The sequence below is a fragment of the Diospyros lotus genome, chromosome 3 (genome assembly GCF_014633365.1).
Source record: "Diospyros lotus cultivar Yz01 chromosome 3, ASM1463336v1, whole genome shotgun sequence".
In the NCBI taxonomy this organism is placed as follows: domain Eukaryota; kingdom Viridiplantae; phylum Streptophyta; class Magnoliopsida; order Ericales; family Ebenaceae; genus Diospyros; species Diospyros lotus.
Window position 1 is genome coordinate 39,737,858 of NC_068340.1, and position 22,324 is coordinate 39,760,181.

The 22,324-nt window shown below is 33.5% G+C and overlaps 2 protein-coding genes across 8 annotated transcripts in view; both read left to right on the top strand.

Moving 5' to 3' along the window:
• Positions 1 to 22,324, top strand: part of LOC127797295 (heavy metal-associated isoprenylated plant protein 21-like) — a 65,676-nt gene that overhangs the window by 42,105 nt on the left and 1,247 nt on the right. For 2 of the 6 annotated variants that reach the window (XM_052330077.1, XM_052330079.1), the window contains exons 2-4: positions 16,229 to 16,305; positions 16,379 to 16,454; positions 18,863 to 19,391. The exons of 1 other annotated variant lie outside the window; for it this stretch is intronic. In XM_052330077.1, coding sequence (XP_052186037.1) covers positions 16,229 to 16,305; positions 16,379 to 16,454; positions 18,863 to 19,155 — 446 coding nt within the window. In that variant the 3' untranslated portion in view covers positions 19,156 to 19,391. 3 more of the 6 variants (XM_052330083.1, XM_052330081.1, XR_008022174.1) reach the window with 3 other exon arrangements.
• The window catches only part of LOC127797296 (uncharacterized), a 92,613-nt gene continuing 90,796 nt past the window's right edge, over positions 20,508 to 22,324 (top strand). Inside the window, exon 1 of one of the 2 annotated variants that reach the window (XM_052330084.1) lies at positions 20,508 to 20,825. In XM_052330084.1, coding sequence (XP_052186044.1) covers positions 20,508 to 20,825 — 318 coding nt within the window. Of the gene's footprint in view, positions 20,826 to 20,921; positions 21,239 to 22,324 lie in introns of those variants that run through there. The other variant, XM_052330085.1, reaches the window with a different exon arrangement.

The window sequence follows — 22,324 nt, forward strand, 5'->3', positions numbered from 1 at the left end:
AATCACAACACAACAATGAATAATTAGCAAATCAAAGACAAGAAAATACTACGAGAATACAAAAGTTAAAGTAAAAAAAATCAAAATTACGGAATGTTGCAGTCTGCTGAAATAGTGAAGCCTAAAGATTGAAGTTGAAGCAACAACATGCAGTGTGCAGATTGCAAAAAAAGAGAGAGCAGATTGCAAAAAAGAGAGAGAGCATATTTCTTCTTCTCTCAATGTCAATGAAGAAGAATACGCACTGAGCATTGAGCAGATTGCAAAGAGAGAGAGAGAGAGAGAAAAGAGGGTTTAATGGGGAAGGAAAATGGGATTTAGTGGGAGACAAAAAAAAAATGTTAGTGGGAGATAAAAAAAGGTTAGTGGGTTTAGAACGGTGGGAGAGAATAGATAAAAATTATATATTATATTTAATTATTTAATAAAATATTTATTATTAATAAATAAATCAAATATAATTTTTTTTTTTTAAATGATGGGCCTCCCTCATTTGGAGGCCCTAGCAGTCGCCTAGTTGGCTTTATTGTGGAGCTGGCTCTGTTGGACATTGTCGATTGACTCTGTTATTATATGACATATTACATGACATTACAGTGCATGGGGTTGGGCTTTCATTTATTGGGAGTCATGCTTTATATATACGGGAAAGTGTGCGCATTGACATAACTCAGTTGGCCTGTTGAGTGTTGACTTGGATACGATAGGTAAGCACTTGCATTTAGAGCATTTTGCCTGTATGAGTTCTTATGTGGGCGTAGCATGACTTGACGCTTGATTTATGGGGGTTTTGCCATCATGTTAATATTGTAAGAGCCACTGCATTTATTACTTGTTGCATTACATTGTTACAGTTTGATGTGGTATGGAGTTAACCCTCGATGGTTATGAGTGTGAGTTGGGCTCCAAATAGCTATGACTCGGGAACTCCGGTATGTGATTCTGATGGGAGCCTCGCGCTCGTGTGGATTGTAACGACCCGTTAATGGGTCTAGAAGTTTATTAATATTTTATTTATGAGAGTTGAGAAATTTGCCCTATTAAATTAAATATAAGTAATATTTTATGTGGCAAATACATGTAAATAAATGTAAGTGTTTAAATTAAATGGAAGAGGGCTTGGGCCAAGTGTTTAAGGCCAATGGAAATTATGTGTTTAGAGAAAATCCATGGGCCTAAAATGGAAGTGGGTCCTTTTATTTAATTGAGCCTAAGCCCATGTGTATTGTGATATATTTAATTGAATTGAAATGAAATGGGTTGTGTCCCAAGTGAAAGAGTGCCTATTGGGCCTAATAATGTGTTGGGCTTGGGCCCATGTGCATAATGGTTGTTTTTAAATAAATAAAGTTATATATATTTTGTGTATTATGTGGATTAAAAGAAAAAGAAATAAGAAAAAGGGCAAATGTCCAAATTGGGTTTAATGTCTTGTGTTGGGTGTGTGTATAAGAGAAGGGTAAAATGAGAATTTGTATAATGAAATGAATAAAGAAAAGAGAAAAGAAATGGTAAATTAAGTTAAATGTCCATAAGGGGCATGTGATATTTTTGTGTGTGTGTGATAGGAAGAGGGTAGTATGGTAAATGCAAAAGGGAGAGTGGTTAGCAAACCATTCTCTCTTCCTTACCTCTCCATACTTGTTTAATTCTTCCCCTTCCCTATTCTCAATCTCTCCCTCTCTCGTGGCCTTGCTCTTCTTCTCCTCATTCTCTTCTATTTTCTTTTTCTTCTCCTTCCATTGTGCTTAAATGAGCTAAAGCTTCTAAGGTAAAGGGATTTGCATCTTAGAGGACGAAGCTTCTTCTCGTCAGTTTAAGTTTTGCAAGGCAAGCTCTCTTGCACTCTTCTTTTATGGTCATGCAAGCTTTCTTTTCCGTTGTAGCAATGTAATGCTTCGTGGTTTCCTCTTCCTCAGTTTTTAAAAGTATGTCGGTTGCGGTTGTATATATTTTCGTTATTTTTTTTCCTTGGATCCGTTTGTTGTGTCAAGCCTTGTTGGGTCTTGTTGATAGTTTCATTAGGGTTTGCTCACCCTATTCTTCCTTCATGGAATGACATTGTGGGTTAGGAAACTAGTTTGAGAGTTTTTTGAGGTTTGGTGGCTATTTTGAGTGTTTTGGGGGCATTTTTTGCCATTTTTTATCCTTCTCGGCCAAGTCAACTTGCCCAGGTGGTTAAGTCAACTCGGGCCGAATCGACTCGATTTCGGGCGAGTCGACTCGAGCCAAGTCGACTCGGATTTCTGCCGAGTTGACTCGGTCGCAGCTTTGACTGCTCCACGCATGCTTCAATTTTTTGGCCATAACTTTTGACGTGGAACTCGGAATTGCAATCCGTTTGAAGCATCATAAACTAGAATTCGAGAGATTCGATTTGATATGAAATATCATATATTTTGGTTATTATTTGAATGGGTTAAGGCTCTTCTTAATCCAACTCAAGTAAAATAGCTAATGTAAAATGTTTTAAAATGCTTCCTTTGATATCCCTCAATCCCCTATAATGATAAAATATGGTTGAAAGCACCCATATGTATATTTGTGGGGTTCATAAGATAAGAATGTAATTGAGTTGCATGAGGAAGTATGATGATAAATCTTTGGGAAGTGTATAAGAAGTGTTCTTGGTTGGCATGTCCAAGTAACTCATGCTTGATGCATGACTATTGTTATATGAATAATTTCCCTTAATTAATGTGAAATGTGTGGAAGATCCAAGGACTCTAATGGGAAATCAAATGAGGATGTATGAATGCCATTAATCATAACATTGTTAATAGTTGTGTTGCATGGCATTGTGTTACTTTATTGCCTCACTTTGGTGATGTTGGATCATGGGTTGCAATCATTGGGGGGTTATGCTTGTATGTGATGGGAGCATGAGCCTCAGCATGACATGATTAACCTATGAGGGTTGACTTGTGTATGTTAGGAGAACATATGCATAAGAGCCATTGCATTCTTTATATGTTGTATTGCATGGTTCCTTTGTGCGCATGGGTGTTGGTGGTGGAAATTAGCTTGTATCGGTGGTGCGTAAGACTATGGGTGGAAGCCCACAGCAGCTGGATCTTGTGATGCATAAGACTGTGGGTGGAGGCCCACAATAGCTAGATCCAGTGATGCATAAGACTATGGGTGGAGGCTCACAGCAGCCAGATCCTGTGATGCGTAAGACTGTGAGTGGAGGCCCACAACATCTAGATCTTGTGATGCGTAAGACTGTGGGTGGAGGCCCACAGCAGCTTGTGACCTTGATCAGATTATGAGTGATATGGTACATGAAAATGATGGTGATGGGTGTGAGATGAGAGTCTCGAGCTCACGTTCTTATTTTGGTAGCCTGTCATTGGCTACAACAGGTTTCTATACAGGGTCTTGGGCGCCTTTATGTGTATTTTCCTATGTGGGCCCCAAGGACCATATGTGTGCATTATGTGTGCATCCATGCATTGATGTTATGATTAGATAACATGTGATATAACCATATGGCATTGATTGTGTGTCATCTATGCTTTTGGGGCTGGTGTGTGCCCATATGTGGTATGATGTGAATGATGTTCAGGGAAGTCTGGTCACATCCAGTTTTCGTTGGTTTATTCGCTTGTTGAGCCTTAGAGCTCACTTTAAAAAAAAATGGGTTTTGGTGAAATGTTATGAATTATAAATTCTTGGGGTATGATGTTGTCAAGTGTAGAAGGTATGGATTCAAGTGAGGTTTACTTATGGGGATTGTGATCTTTCCTTGGCTCTAAATGGTTCATGCATTCATATATTATCCTGTTGATACTTCCCTATTGTTATATGCTTGTTGAGTCTTGTGGCTCACCCTTGTTCTTTTTGTCATTCAAGGTAAATGGAAGATAAGTAAGTGGGGCGAGTTATGATTAGATGTGTACAGAGATGTCTCAGTCTCGAAGATCCATGGGTGTAGTTAAGGGCATAATTAGAGAGTTTCGTTTTGTATTTAACGCCTTGATGCCCTTTAATTTTTAAAATGTATGGGTTGTAAACCCAAGTTTATGATGTAAAGAATGATGTAATATGTGTTATGGCTCCTTTGTTAGTGAACAAATATGGAAATGAATATAATTTTTGGCAAATTTTTGATTGATGTCTTGTATCTGTATCCATCTTGAATGGACATTCTCATGGATTTCTTATGCTAGCGAGTAATCCGGGAGCGGCCCTTGACATGGATCATGTTGTGGGAGCTTCGGGCTCATGGGCTTCATGCCAGCCAATTCATGGCTGTGACATGTTCATATGCTGGGACTTGGGTACTAGGATGTGAATTTTCTATGTGGGCTCCAAGGGCTGTTGTGTGCATTGTTATATTTACACGGGGTATTGGATTCTCTATTGCACGGCATGGCATGATATGTTTATATGTTGCATTGCACTTTGTGTAGGTGTATTCTGGGTGAGGGATAGATTCCCAATATTGTCATTGTTATGTTGCAATGTGTACTTCGATTGTGGTTTATTTCTAGTTTATCTTTGTTTAGTGAGGCATATGTCGAGTATGGTTATTTCTGATTTTATCTCTATCTTACCTACATTTAGTGGGATGCACTCTAGTGTGAAAGGTCTATACCTAGCCTTATCTATTCTTTTGTTATGCTTGCTGAGCCTTGTAGATCATCTTATTCTTGCCATCATTCCAGGTGTGGGAGTTGACACCATGGTTAAACCGTTTGGTGTGTCAGTCGTAGATAGCTATGTGTACAGGGCAATCCCGACTAAGAAGATCCATGAAGTGCGAGTTGTGATCAGGGGCTCGACTATTGTGGCTTGTATGCCTTGGTTGGTTGTTGTGTTATTATGTATGATTAAGCCCTTGAGTAATGTGTTCCATATTCATTTAGTTTCCGCTATTGTATTATTTTGGGGCAGTACCCCAACCCATATTTTTTGGGTTATTAGTGAACTGTAATTAAAAATTGAGAAAAAAATTTTGGATCATCACAAGGTCACTTTATAATTTAATTCATATAATGCTAACAATGCATTACCCATGAGACTCCATGGACATACCAACCAATAATATTTTTTAACAACTTTTCAATGATTATTAATATACTTTCTCATGCAAGTCAATTATATTTTTAACACATGAATCCCATGTATTTACATATATATATTTTCGAACACATCTTATTATTTTAGAAGATTGAGGGATATCAAAGGAAGTATTTAAAAATAATTTACTCTATCAATCATATTTGATTTGGATTAGGAAAAGCATTAATCAACTCAAATCTTAACCAAAACACATGTATTATATATCAAATCAAAGCCATCGAAGTCTAGTTTATGACCCTTCAAACAAATCATAATTCTGACTTTTACATCAAAATTTATGGGTAAAATAGTGAATCATGCGCAGTGTAGTCAAGTGGCGGCTGAGTCGACTTAGGGCAAATCCAAGTCTTTTTTATGAAAATTTTAAATCTTTTTAAAAAAATTAGACCTTTTTTGAATATTTTTAGTTATTTTTATAAAATTTAGGATTTTTTTAACCAAATTTGGTCTCTTTTTTCATATCAATGATTAAATATTAATTTTTTTAATTATTAAGAGATCAAATGTCAAATTTATGTATTAAAGTTAATTTGATATATCTCACGAACGTGACTTTTTTCTTATAACGTGATATCTTACATAACATAAATAATGATTCCGTTTACTTTCAGTAACAATAAAAACTAATAATTTTTAATTATTGAAATATCAAATCTTGACATTTTACATATTAGAAATCAAATACCATAAAGTTTGTAAAAGATATTTTTTAACTTTTAAATTATAATTATAATTTTAAATTATAATTAGAGATATCCTATATATACCATAAAGATGTTTTAAAAGTTATACTATTTATTTCAAAAATCTAGTGATTTGATAAAAAAAAAATTTACAACTAACAGAAATGCTCAAATTTGAGTCATTTAATATAATTTTTCATTTGATAACTTTCTTTATCCTCTTGAAATTAATTATCTCTACGCACAAACAAACATGACACCAACTAAATTATTTTAAGTATTAATTTGAAAATTTTAAAAACTAAATTAAATATATTTTTTAACTTATGTGACACGGCTGGGATGCACCTTTTCGCTAGTATATACTAAACAAAGACTTATTATACAACTACAAGGACAAAGAGCAAAGACTCATGTGAAATTAATTTTGCATTCATAACTTTCTTTTTCCTTTTTAAATTAATATAACTTTCTTTTTAAATATACTAAACAAAGACTTTGAGGCATTAACTCATCACATAGTTTTTATATATATACTTCTACCTACGAGGAGGCTGCCAGAACCCAAGCAAATATCATATTCTTCACTCTCTTTATCTCTCCCTTTGCTTTGCATAATGCGGACACTGGCAGTGTTTGTGTTGGTTTGGTCTGTGTGCGCAACAGCCAGCAGTGGAGCTGTGAGTTGCAATGAGAAGGAAAAGCAAGCCCTTTTGGATTTCAAGCAAGCTCACTCCTCTGATCCTCCAGGCGCTCTATCTTCTTGGTCTCCCCATGTTCACGACTCCGATTGTTGCAATTTCTGAGTTATTTGAACTTGAGTTACAACAATAATTTTGGAGGCTCTCCCATTCCAAGTTTCTTAGGTTCTATGACAAGTCTCGTGCATCTGGATCTCTTTGAAGCTGGATTTAGGGGTTTGATTCCTCATCACCTTCGAAATCTGTCCAACATCCGTTACCTTAATTGGATTGCTCATCTTCGTGCTTTGGAATATCTTGATATGAGTAATGTCAACCTTAGCAGGGAAGTTAATTGGCTTCGAGAGGTGAGCAGCCTTCCTTCCCTTTCAGAATTACATTTGAGTGATTGCCAGCTTGAGAATTTGACTCCCTCACTTGAACATGTCAATTTTACATCCCTCACAACCCTTGATCTTTCTGAAAGTAATTTCAATTGTGAGATTCCAAAGTGGTTATTCAATCTTACTAGCAGCCTTCGAAGCCTTTCTCTTGATGCTAACTCTTTGTATGGTTTTATACCATATGAGGTTGGGCAATTCAAACATCTTCAAGAACTTGGACTATCTGATAATAAATTGAATGGTCCAATTCCTGAATCTCTTAGTAACTTATCATCCTTGGAATCATTATATCTTTTCGAAAATCAATTGAATGGTCCAATTCCTGAATCCTTTGGTAACTTGTCAGATCTCTTTGGAAATCAATTGAATGGTCCAATTCTTGAATCTCTTGATAATTTGTCATCCTTGGAATTATTAGATCTCTTTAGAAATCAATTGAATGGTCTAATTCCTGAATCCCTTAGTAACTTGTCATCCTTGGAATCATTAGATCTCTCTAGAAATCAATTGAATTGTCCAATTCTTGAATCTCTTAATAACTTGTCATTCTTGGAATCTTTAGATCTCTTTGGAAATCAATTGAATGGAACTCTTCCAAAGAACATTTGGGTTCTCTCAAATTTAGTGACCTTGGACATTAGTAATAATCTCCTAGAAGGAATTGTTAAAGAGGCTAATCTATCCAAACTCTCAAAACTAAAGGCTCTTTATTTGTCTAGCAACACTTTCTCCTACAACATCAGCTCCACTAGGGTTCCATCTTTTCAATTGGAATATCTTAGAGTTAGTTCTTGCAAAATGGGTCCAAATTTTCCTTCATGGCTAAAAATACAGACATCTCTTCTTCACTTAGACATTTCCAAAATTGGGATATCAGACACAATTCCACGCTGGTTTTGGGATTGGGCTTTACACATTGACTTTATTAATCTCTCAAAAAACTAGATTGATGGTGACTTGTCCTCCGCTATGCTAAATTCCACTTTCATTGATATTAGCTATAATAGATTTAGAGGCAAACTACCACATCTCAGTTCAAATGTTAAGTTTTTTATTATTGCAAATAATAATTTTCAGAACCTATTTCCAATTTCCTTTGCCAAAAGGAAAATAAACAAAATACATTAGAAGTTTTGGATGCTTCATATAACCTTTTGTCGAGCAAACTTTCTCATTGTTGGGTGAATTGGCAATCCTTGATCCATGTCAACTTGAGAAACAACAACTTGTACGGTGAAATTCCCATCTCAATGGATTCTTTATCTAAGCTTCAATCTCTGCAGTTGCATAACAATAAATTATTTGGATATATACCTTCATCATTAAAGAATTGTCAATTTTTGGGTCTCATAAACCTGGGTGAAAATGAATTGACAAGAACTATACCAAGTTGGTTGGGACATATTACAAATTTATCAGTTCTCTGCTTAAACTCGAACAAATTTACTGGTAACATTCCACTACATATATGCCATCTTTCCTCTCTTATAGTACTTGATCTTGACAATAATAACCTAGTTGGAAGCATTCCAAAATGCCTTAGTAATATCACTGAGATGGTTGTCACAAATACATCATACTTCCGTGCTCTTATGTATCCCAACTATACAAAATATGTGGAAAAACTTTCATTGGTCATAAAATGAAGGGAACAGGAGTACAAAGAGATTCTACCACTTGTTATGAGCATAGATCTTTTAAGTAAAGGCTTATCTAGATCAAATCCTTCTGAAATATCAAGTCTTGCAGGATTACATTTTCTGAATTAGTCTCATAATCAATTCGTTGGAAAATTGTCGGAGAAACTTGAAAACATGAAAATGTTAGTCTCTTGATGTCTCAAGAAACCATCTTTCAGGTGAAATTCCTCAAAGCATCTCAACCTTGACATTTCTTGTTAACTTGAACTTGTCGTTCAACAACTTGTTTGGAAGGATCCCTACGAACACTCAACTCCAAAGCTTTAATGAATATGGATTTATGGGCAATTCAAGATTTTGTGGGGCTCCTCTCTAGATAAACTGCACTGATCAACAGAACTATCAAAAAACAACATTTGCAATTTATAAAAATGTTAAAGACTTTGAAATGTTTGGGTTTTATATTAGCATGATACTTGGATTTATTATTAGTTTTTGGGGAGTTTATGAAACTCTTTTATTGAAGAAAACTTGGAGGCATACTTATTTTCAATTTATTGATGACATGAAGAACTACATATATGTCATCACAATTCTAACAATGAATTGGATGCATAGAAAGTTTAAGAGGTCAACCAATGGAGATTGAATGATGTCATCTTTTTTAAAGTATTCCTTGAAATCCTTTTAATAAAATTGTAGCAAAAAATAAAATAAAAATACTCTTTATGACCCGCATTTACCGTAAATTAATTTGCCCATTTTAGTTTCTTTAGAATAAGGAAAAAAGAAAACTAAATACTATCTTGAAGCTCAACAAAAGTTTCCCTAATCAATGTGCCTTTGCTGTACTAATACTACCGTCAAAATTTCCTCGCTCACAACATAATGTGGCAGGTTCGGAGGATGAGCGACCGTAGCATTGCCCACTTTATATTTAAAATCCACATAGGCACTTTGGTTTAGATTGATTACTATTGGTCTGGGCCCAAATGAACATTCAAAATGAAGCCCAAATCCTTTTAATCTAAATAAATCATTCAGCTTTGCCTTCGGGCGTAATTGTAATTGAGCTATCATTATTCGCAATTGGTTCGTTGGATCAATAGGAGGACCCTTGGGCCAAGCATTATAATTTGTCAAAACTTTGGGTTCAATTCACATAACAACTTGGGGCAACTTCAATTTCAACCACTTAATGAAGCATTCGCTAATTAATAGTAAATTAAAAGTTTAAAATTCTTAAATTCTAAATTCAACTCTTGCAATGTTTATTTTGATAAATAATTCACACATATATATATATTAAAATGCATTTATATTCATAGAAAAAGAAAATCAATTATGGGCTTATTCTCCCTGTGCCAGTCTGATATTTTTACAAGTTTTGGGCTATTTTTGTTTGAGGGGCTTGGTTATCAGGTTTCCTCTTGTTTTCTCTAATATTTTTGTAATTAAATATAGGTCTCGTAACATGCTTGATATATTATTTATTTATTTTTATTCATTTGTCTTTTTATCGACAATTAAGAAATTTTCTTTCTAAGTGGGGATCGAAAAATTATTTAAACACTTATATTTAACGTTTTTCATTGATGTTTTATACATTTACATTAATATAACATATTATACACAATATATTAATACAAATGTCACTACAAATGTCAAATTTAAAATGTTCAAATATTTGTTCATCTACAAGTGCCAATTTGAACCAACAAATCCAATCCAATAAAATTCTCTTAAAATTGAAATACATTTCTCTTTCTCCTCTCTAACAAGACATAAAAGATACTAAAATTTGGCCCCCAAAGCATAAATCGAGCGATTGAATGAGCAATATGCTAGTATTAATTCAATGGGTAGTGAGTTCAATTTTTGTCCTGCGCAAGAAACAAATATTGAATCTATGATTTACCTCTTCTAACGTAATCAATGACACGAATACCGAGAATCATGTAAAAATGATCATCTCAAAATACTAGAACTTGCATTGAGCTTAATGATTGTTAGAGGAGAGTCGCATAAAGATCAAAACTAAAACCTGCATTGAGCAATTCCTTTCATTCTTCCAACAACGCAACTTTGCTTTGGACACTTCACCTCGAAATCGCGTACATAAGTGTATTAAATGCATTTTAACGAGTGCCTTAAAGGAAATAGCTAGCAAAATCACACACACACACACACATATATATATATATATCTTAAAGATGCTATTTAAACACTCAATCATAACATTTTTAATAATACTCATACATTAATATATTATATTTTATATCATATTAATATAAATGTTCAACATATCAATACATAAGTTTTATGAGAAAATTACATTTTAATATGTAAATAATATTACATTATATGTTACTTTGTGCCACAATTGAGAATCTCAATCAAGACAGCATATGCAATAACTTCTCCAAGAACAGAGTACCACATAAAATAACAAATTTTGAAATAAATGAGAAACACAAATTAATAGAAATGATAAATTCAGCGTTGGTTTTGGTAGCTTTAGCACCCATCACATCCTCGCCTCAATAATGCACCAAATTGTGTTCAAACCCTAATTATAAAAAACAAGCAATCTGTGAGTGTAATAAATTTATCTAATACATAATAAAAATATAAGCCTTAATACATACGGTGATCTTTTAATAATTAAAAAATATTATATTGAGTTTTTGAAGTATAAAATATTAAGATTCGACATCTTAATTATTAAAAATTATTATTTTAAGTGATTATCGTAACTGGAAGTAAGCAAAACTGTTATCTATGCTACGTAAAATGTCATGTTAAATTGATTTTAATACATAAATATAATATTTGACCCTTCAATAATTAAAAAAAATTAAAATTTGGTCCATGATATAAAAAAAGGGATCAAATTTAATAAAAAAAACCTAAATTTCACAAAAAGACACAAAAATATTCAATAAATGAGCTAAATTTCTTAAAAGATCTAAAAATTTTATAAAAATACCTAAAAAAAGGATAAATTTTATAAAAAGATATACAGATTTCATAAAAGATCTAAAAATATTTAGAAAAGACCTAAATTTCTTTAAAATACCTAAAAATTTCATAAAAAGACCTAAAAATATGCAAAAAGACCTAAATTTCATAAAAAAAAAAAAAAAGCCTAAAAATATTTATAAAAAAAACCTAAATTTAATCAAAAGACCTAAAATTTTTATTAAAAGACCAGAAATAATATAAAAAACATAAATTTCATTTTATATTTCATAAAAAAACCAAAATTTCATTTTATATGTTTTATTTAGGTTTTTTTTTATTTTTAGGTCTTTTATGAAATTTAGGTATTTTCCTATTATCTTTAAATATTTTTTATGAAATTTTTAGGTCTTTTTTGGGAATATTTTTAGTTCTTTTTATGGAATTTATAGTTATTTTAAGAAATAATCTACAAGTTATATTTATAAATAGTAGCTATAGCTAAAAAATAATTCATGAAAATGGATAATAAAATTTTTGAAAATGGTATTTATATAATATAATATTTATTTATAAAAAATCATTAAGAGCGTTACTAATAAACTCCTGCATAGTTTAATGTATATTATACTATATTATATACATTAAACTACAAACCCCAAAATACCCTTTTGATTAAAACCAAAATTAAAAGGGGAGATAACTTGGGCAGGGCATGATCTTCTGGTACTCATCAGCTGGGGCCCAATCAAAAAACCCAAAATACCCTTTTGATTAGCCTGATATTTTTGCCTTCTCTGGCAGGATTAGGACACATAAGTCGGTGTCAATATGAAACCTCTATTCCTTGCCCAATTGACATGATTGATGGTCGTGGCATTTAATTCTTCCATATAATATTGTTTGAAAATTTTTATATAAAACAATATTGATAAATTACATCTAAATTCTTCCCGAATTTGAAGGTATAAGAAGTCTTCTAGAACCTAATTAAATTAAAAAAATAGTGCAACCATCCCGCCGGATATCCCCAATCACCCGAACTATCCGAACGAAAGTGCCTACAGGAGAAGAAAAAGAATAAACATAAGTCAAAACCACCTTGGCATGCACACACAAAAATAAGAACAGTGGAAGCGAAGCTAAACACATGCATGCACTACGGGTACCCCGTTAACACAGCAATCACATAATAAATAAATGAACACAGACTCATGTGCCGACATTTACGAGACTCGAGGAAAGACCTGGCACAGTACAAAATAATAGAGTAGATCTTACTCAACCATCAGAGTTGATAGGGATTGACAGGACTGCCTGTACACCATACCGACTCTACCGCTAAAAGATGACTCCCTTGCCATGGCCCACACTGCCACTACCTGGAATGATGGAAAGTAGAGTGAGTCAAGAGACTCAGCAAGCATAAAGAAAGAAAGGCTGAAGGCTGTATAAATCTAATAAACTCTCCCCAGAATACCAGCCCCCAAGCACACACAAGCCATGAGACGCTACCACACAATAGTATAGCATAATAAAAGTACATACCGGTCCTTAGGGCCCACATAAGACACCTGGCACCCAAATCCCATACCAACTTGCCGCTGCTCTGAAAGGCAGCAAATATCTCCAGCAGCCTATGCGCGCCATCCCGGGTCGGTACTCTCGCCACCCGTATGTCCTTGTCGGTACTCCCGACACCCGAGCCATAGGCTCTCTCGGAACGATCTTCTCGTCCGAGAACTAATAACTACCAGTAACCATGCAATGCACATAAAAATGCAATGGCGTAGTGAGCATCAACGTGATACACTGGCACCCATACATCCAGGCATCAGGTCATGCTCACCTGCATAGTAAACCACACGCGATGCATATGCCCGATGCAACCTGACCAAACTATCATGTCCGTGTCCAAGCATACTCAATAAATAAATATCCCAACATGCAACCCGTACTCATGTGCGTATCAAATCATGAACAGTAGTATAATGAATCTAAATGTGTAGAAAATCACAAACTGGTAGAGGTAGTCAGCAGTGCCCGGCACCGGTCAACGGCCAGTGACTAGAAGTGTCCACCCGACCGTCCACATCAGAGCCATACAATAGTCTACCCCAACGTCACCAACAACTGACCCCTGTCTCACTGCTCGATAGCTCTAACCGAACCATAAATAAATCCAAGAAAAATCGTAAATAAACCCGCACGTCTAGGAACCTAGTCCCCAAGCTGGTTCAGCATCATTCCGAAAGAAATGGGGGCGGTGCAAACCCCCGTAGGCATATAATAAATAAAACTCTAGAAGTCTCGGATTTAATTTAAATTAAAACAAATGAATAATAACTTAATAAATAATGCTAGACGCCGAATTAAAGTAAGGGAAAAGATAAAATACGGGAAATCACAAGGTCTTTCACGGGAATTAAAAATCATGAGAAGAAGGTTAGAAGCTTGCCTTTACACGGCCATTTCCTACCCTTCTTGCACTCTCACTGCGAAGTAAAACGTTTAATAGCTATTAATAAAATCGTGACTCACATTAATTAAATCTAACCGTGTAATATAAATAATTTAACCGTCTAAAATCCCACGTAGGCGCACCGCAAATAAAATTCTAATAAATCTCATATTTATTTTAAATTAAATCATGCAAATAATATCCTTAATTCATATAATTAATACGCGAAACCGAAACGAATTAAGAGAATACGAGGGATTCATAAAATAGAAAAAGATTGCAAGGGTAGAGGGAGCTTGCCTCTATTTAGCTGTTTACAGCGTTTCCACGCTTAAACACCACCAAATTAATACACGCTGCAAATTTGATTAAACTCCCAAAATTAATAAAATTAAACCCAAAATGAAATTCTAACCGTACAAAATGTTTAATACATATTTATTTACTTACCTGGCTGATTAAAACCCATTTAAACCAAGTTTAATCTTGGATTTCTCCTCAAAAATGGCCTTGCGCGCACTGTTCTTCTTCTTCCTATCTTCCTCTCTGTTTGCTGCTAAATTTCGGGCGAAATTTCACTTAAATTGGCTTTTAAAAAGCCAAGGAATTGGGCCACTAGAAGCTGCCGCGTGGCAGCCAGCTGGTGCCACCGCCTAGCCCCAAAACAACGTCGTTTTGGGGCTGGGCTGCTGATTAAAATCAGCATTTTTCCCCAGTCGCGCGTCTACTTTCCCAAAACCTCGAACCTGCACCAGTCACCTGCACACACGCTCCCTCATACATATATCTGTTCCAATTATATTTAAAGTGATTTGCGGCCACTTCCACAAATCAGGTTCAGCACCCAAAGATTTTGAAAATGCCACTCACCACTCCCATTTCTTTTATTCTTTATTTCACTTTCACCCCATAATTTTTAAAAATCACTAAATTAATTTAATTTATTATTTTTTTAAATACTCCCCAATAAATAATTATTTTATTTAAACAATAAATACTCAATAATCACCAAAATACAAATTAAATCGTTATGTCCTTATTTCCATAAATATTCCCATGTAATTTAATTAAATAACTAAATTTCCTATTTCCTCAAAATTACATAAATAAATATTTTTCTTTTAAATCCCCAAATATTCCATACTAACTTCAAACACCAATATTAATATTTATTATTTATGTCCCAAATTTCATAGTGTTACAAATAGTGAACCTCACCAATTCAATATCACTTAATTTTGCTAGGGGGCAATACGTTCCCTTGCGTTGTACCTTAATCTTTACAAAAGAAGAGTAAAACTAATTAATTTTGATAAAAGAAGATTAGAATTAATCATATTTTTGGATGCAAGTTAAAATAATATAAATAAAAAATTTTGATAGTAATATATTTAATATGTATAATCAATAAATTAATAAACTAAAAAAAATAATTTAACACTATACTTGTCGACTAACGTTTAATACTAAAAAGTCACGATATCTCTTTCACTTAAATTTATAACACCTTTATTTATACGAACCCTTGCATAGTGTATTTTTTCGAAATGCTTGATTAGTTAGTGTTAAAGTAATGTCTCCTACTCCACCATTAAATAAGCATCGGGCGAATCAAAGTTTTCATCCAACTCAAAACCTTTTTCTCAACAAAATGCTAAATTTAAATCACAATAATTTTTTTATAAAATAACGCAAATTATATTTTGAGAATTGAGGTAGAATTTACCTAATAGTATAACATATTAAACATTATACTAGAAAAACTAAGATCAAAATTATTGATAACTTATCAAATTAAATATAACTTAGCCACAATATAATATAATACTTAATGACATCTTTTAGATAAAAATTATATGAAAATAATAAAAATAACGCTAATCACTACTTATACGGGTAATGTAGTTTTTAAATAATATTGATTTAGTACACTTTATTTTCAATTACAAAATATTATTATTAATTAATGACACATCACAAAATTTAATAAATTATTATCAATTAATAAAAATATTTTATAATTAAAATTAAAGTATAATAAATAAATATTATATAAAAATAAAACACATTTATTATATCTTAACTATTAATAGCTAGTAAAATAACATATACTCCTTCCCCATGGAAGCTCTTTATATACACCTCGTGTATGTGTATATATAAGACTCGTAGTCAGTCAATCCATTATCAGCCCATCTCTCTCTCTCTCTCTCTCTCTCTGTGAAAATGGGTTACCTGGATCATCTTTCGAATTTGTGCACTGTAAACACAAGGAAAAGCAAGAACAAAGTTATGCAGGTAGATACCCTTTTTCTTCTTCTTCTTCTTCTTCTTCTTCTTCTTCTTCTCCGTGGTTTCATTGGATGGCTTACTTGTTCTTCTCCCACAGTACGTATTGGTTCTAAATTACATTTTGGAGGCGGGTTTTGCTTAGTTAATTAATTTCATTCTTAATTTTCAGACGGTTGAGATCAAAGTGAAAATGGACTGTGATGGCTGTGAACGACGAGTTAAACATGCTGTTTCCTCCATGAAAGGTTCTCTCTCTCTCTCTCTCTCTCTCTCTCTCTCTCTATATATATATATATACACACACACACTTGTAGTCTAATTTGTATATTTTTTAAGACAAAATTTAGACAAACATTAAAGTTCTTAAAGTGGTTATGAGATTAAATATTTTAAAACATTTGTAGGGAGTATCATTCATGAAACTTGAAGACTTCAATCTGAGTTCTTAAAAGTGGTTGTGAGATAAATTTCCATTGGTAGATGTAGTTCTCTCTCCCCATCTTAATATTATTATTATTATTATTATTATTATTATTATTTATAAAAGGGGATATATAAAACTTCGACTTAACTAGTACCCATAAGAGGGCTACTAACACAACCTTAACTTATTATTATTAATAATATTTTTTTAACATGAGATATCTAAAATCATCCAAACCACTCCACCTATATGAACAAAACAAAACACTACACCTCGAGATGGAGATCAATTGATAAAAGAAGAATCGTTGGAGTGTTACTTTTTGGACATTTGGGTTCCGTGTTTGACCCCTGGATAAGAAAAAAAACTCAGCAATTAAGGATCATCATAAAAATTGAAAGAATATTAGATCGTCCTCACGTCAGCGAAAAGAGACTAGGAATAGAAACTAATTATTAGGTTCCTTGATTTACATCTTCTATTGGAATCGTGAGATTGAATAGCAGAAAACATTTGTAATGATGTGTTAACCAAATAAAAAAAAATAAAACAAAACTCTACACTTGGCAGGTGGTGGATGAAGTACATCATCAACCACACACGATGCAAAAGGGCACATAAGCCCCATCCTGCATCATAACGAGCATGACCTCGCAAAAATTTAGGTAAAAAATATCATTTGCACACCATCAACTAGATCCAAACTTACGTCAAATAACCCAAAATTAGGACAAGGACCGTTGTTATGCTAAATTAAATTAGTGGCAGCCTTTCTAGAGAAAAGAATGCAATAAATGCAGCCAAAGTCCCAACAAACAAAAAACAGACACTTGAAATGATTGAACCAACTTGAATGTTTAGTCAGCTTCCATAATAAATGGAGCGTCCTTATCAGTCTTTATTTTATCAACCATTCATTAGCTAATGGAAAGTAATATCTTAATTTATAATAATTATTTTTTTTTAAAATACTATCCAGATATTCAGGAGGAGCAATTAGTGTGACAATCTTGTATTAATGTATTATATATTTATATTTATTAGTCGTGCAGTATAATATACTAAATATTATTGCATAATATAAAAGATTTTGTTATTATAAGTGGCTTCATCTTTTCAATCCACATAAGGACCAACAAATTAATCTACGTTATTTTTTATAAAGCTTTTATCTCTTTATGATATTATTTTTATTACTTAGAGTTTTGGCTCCATAATAATAATAATAATCATATATTAAATTCTAATTTTATTATATAGATTTGGCTAAATAAGTTTAAGTTGTCAATTATTTCTATTAATGATTTTATTTTCTGCAAGTTCATATATCATAACATGTTTAAGAGTATTCTATCATTTTTTTTTAATTTTTTGCTAAATATTTATTTAATTTCATTCATTTTGTCACATAAGTCTCTATTCTTCTTCTTTCAAATTTGTATTATTAACATTTTATACCATACAACAAAACTAGTCTTATAGAGTTGTCTTATAAAATTCTTTTTAACTTTAATATTACATAAATTTTTAAATGCATTTTTCTTTTTCTTCTTTTTTGTTGTCAATGAAACTCGTGACCACTTCTCTTCCAAGTATGTACTACCAAACTCGTTAGTTGCATGCAATAGCTCACAAAACATATCATCACTAGATAAACATAGAGAAATATGTCGTGGACCACTATAATCTCTTATCGTTAAGGTGATCTTTGATCTCATCTCTTTTAAATATGACTTTCTATTCAAGTTTTACCATATATATTCAAGTTTTACCATATATCACATCGTTTGGGTAAATTATACCACAACTCTCTAAATTTTATACTTCCTAACAAATTAATTACGGTATTTTAATTTGTATCACCATAGTGCTAAACTTTAATTCTTGTTATAATCTAGTCATTCTTTTGATTTTTTTTTATCAAAAATTGTTAATGAAAACTAATGTAACATATATTAATATAAACTCAAAAAATCATTTAATGTTAAGATTAACATAAATTCCATAATAAAGTGATTTTGAAATTTATATACTAATGTCTACCATGTTAGCTCTCGAAAAAAAAATTGATGAAAAATTAAAAGAATGATTAAATTATAACAAAAATTAAAATTTAGTGGTTGTGGTGACAAAAATAAAAGTATAATGATCAGCTTATTACAAAGTGCAAAATTTGAGAGTAACATTCGATATAGTGGATGAGTAGCTAACCCAAAATTTTTAGAATAGGAGTAAAATCCGTCGACGTGAACCGGAAGCAAAGCCGGGTGACGGTTAGCGGGTACGTGAAGCCTAACAAGGTGTTAGAAAGAGTAAAGAGCACTGGAAAGAGGGCTGAGTTTTGGCCCTATGTGCCCTACAATTTGGTGTACTATCCTTATGTCCCTCAAGCTTATGACAAGAAGGCACCCTCCGGCTTTGTCAAGAACGTCGCTCAAGCACTGCCCAGCCCTAACGCACCTGTCGAGAGGCTCACTGCGCTCTTCAGCGATGAAAACCCAAATGCTTGTACCATTATGTGAAGCATTATGTGGAATTGGAGTTGGTTTCAAAGAGTTAGCATTTTTTCTTTAATTTTGAAGATAATATTCAATTTAACATACTTATAGGTTTTGCTAATGTTTGGATAGAATTTGCTTGTTAAGTGACCCGTTTTATACGTTGGAAATGTTATTTGGACATTTCAATATTTGAAGTGATATTTGTGTATTGAAATATTGTATTATGTGTCGTATCAATACAAATATTTTTTCAAATATTTTCTCATCTATTATCTGTTTGGTTATGTTTACATTTTTTTTTCTTTTATTTTTTTTTTTGAAATGGTTATATGATAAATTATTCTTGTGAGAGGATAGTAGTGAACAAAAAGGCCTTTCATTGCTTTCATATTATGATGGATTAGTAATTGAAAATTAACATTTACTTTTCTACAAAAATATTATTAAAATTAGATGACAATTTTTTTTTTTTATGATTATAAACTATTTTTCTATAAATATTCTTATTTTTTAATAATGATAATTAATAGGTTGTATGATATCCAGCATCACACACTACACAGAAGAAGGGATAAATATTTATTACTAATGACACTTGTATAAAAATATGAGAAATATTAACTTTTATTACAACAAAAATTAAAAAATACAATTTTTTTTTTTTTTAAAAAAAATTGATCTTTGGTGCTCTTTTAGTATAAATTTTTTCTTTTCTTTAAAAAAAAATAGCTATCAAACACTTCTATTTTAGTTTTTTTTAAAAAAAATCATATAATAATTAAGGTAAATTATATTAATCACCTCTAAAATTTGACGGAAGGACATAAACTGACATATAAAAAATGACAAATATCTTCCCTGCTATTCAATTATTGCATAAGAAAATATCCATTTTGCCCTTGTTAGCTAAGTCTTATCTCTCCTTTTTTTTTTTTTTATTGCAAATTGTCCTTTTCGACAACCATCCATCTTTTTCAATAGGCATCAACGTTATGGACAACATTGGACAATGGTGGCAACAATTAATAGGCATCCTTCTCTATTTTATTTTTATATGTAAGGGGTCCCATTTGATCTTGGGTTTACACCCCCTCGTCGGTGTCCCCCAGCTGGCCCCAGAGCACAGATGTAACATCCCGCATCGAGCGATAGGAAGGACCGGAACAACTTACCCTGATGGGCCTACACGAACTTCCCAGGGGGGTCACCCATCCATGGATTGCCCCAGGTCAAGCACGCTTAACTTGGGAGTTCTTTGCCAACATTCAGCCCAAAAGGTATCCAGCTGGTGTTGTTACCTTTCTTACACTATCCTCGATATATTCTAACTTCTCTGGGCTCTCGGGGTATTACATTCTCCCCCCCTTAAGCACATGACGTCCTCGTCATGCGACCTTACAACTGGTCCCAAACCTTCTCCCCTTGGGGGCTGCCATCCTAGAAGCCTGCCAGAAGCCGCTCCTTGTACAGGCCCTCAAGCCCCGGCGCCACTCCCCGCCCTCATCGGACCGCTTTCGCCAAGGGTCGGCTCTGATACCACCTGTAACATCCCACATCGAGCGATAGAAAGAACCGGAACAACTTACCCTGATGGGCCTACACGAACTTCCCAGGGGGGTCACCCATCCCTGGATTACCCCAGGTCAAGCACGCTTAACTTGGGAGTTCTTTGCCAACATTCAGCCCAAAAGGTATCCAGCTGGTGTTGTTACCTTTCTTACACTATCCTCGATATATTCTAACTTCTCTGGGCTCTCGGGGTATTACATTCTCCCCCCCTTAAGCACATGACGTCCTCGTCATGCGACCTTACAACTGGTCCCAGACCTTCTCCCCTTGGGGGCTGCCATCCTAGAAGCCTGCCAGAAGCCGCTCCTTGTACAGGCCCTCAAGCCCCGGCGCCACTCCCCGCCCTCATCGGACCGCTTTCGCCAAGGGTCGGCTCTGATACCACCTGTAACATCCCACATCGAGCGATAGAAAGAACCGGAACAACTTACCCTGATGGGCCTACACGAACTTCCCAGGGGGTCACCCATCCATGGATTGCCCCAGGTCAAGCACGCTTAACTTGGGAGTTCTTTGCCAACATTCAGCCCAAAAGGTATCCAGCTGGTGTTGTTACCTTTCTTACACTATTCTCGATATATTCTAATTTCTCTGGGCTCTCGGGGTATTACAACAGAAGATGAGGTTAAATAGGGTCTGAATTTTTCCTTAGTTTTGATTTCAAGACAGTGCCTCAAACTTGATGGAGGTGCGTATAGGAGTCGCCAGGTTGACACTCTGGGATAACCCCTGGATGCCATTTGATCTTATAATAACCTAAGGAGGATAAAAGTCAAGTAATTTATTTTTTTAACTTTCTACCTCTTAATTATAGTTTTCTAATGGTACTTGGGACTCTGTTGGTTGGCTTTTCATGAACGAGATTTAAAGGGTTCACAGTGGGTTTTTTTTTTTTTTTTTATAGTACATTAAAATAAAACACACATGCAAACTAATTAATCACCATTAGAAGCCGGCACACTGCCAACTTGAAGGATCTCTAATATATGAAAATCTAATGGATAAGAGTGATCCAAGTGCACTAAGTAATTAGCAACATATTTAATTTCTCAAAAAGAATGGGATGTTCAATATTTCCATGAATTCCAAAGAAGAGCCTGAATATATACAAGTGAGAATAGGAGTAGGCCTCCAATGTAGATAGTCAGATATGACTCATCATTGCAGTTGAATTTGAATCGATTTTCATTCTTTCTCCAATAAAGGGCTAATATTCTTGTCTGTGCTCATTTGGAATTTAGTTTCGGACTTTTGGATCAATTTTAAGATAAATATACCTTTTACGTTGAGCTCATTACTCTAATTTAAAATATTTCTCTCGAGTTATTTTTAGGCCTACTAAGTTTATTTTAAATCTCTTAGATTTTTTTTTTTTAAGACTTAATACATAAGGCCATCACTAAATTATTAAAAAATATGACCTTTAGTATTTCAACTAAAATTCTTGACATGCATATTTTCTCTTTCAACCATTTTTTGGTTACCTTAAGTCCTTAGCATTAGTATCCATTACAAAGTGAATTACATGTATTACAAGCATATGAAGAGGACAAAGAATATAACACCTAAGCAAATTTTAGGGAATTAATACATAAGGGTCCTTGGACTATTAAGAAATGTT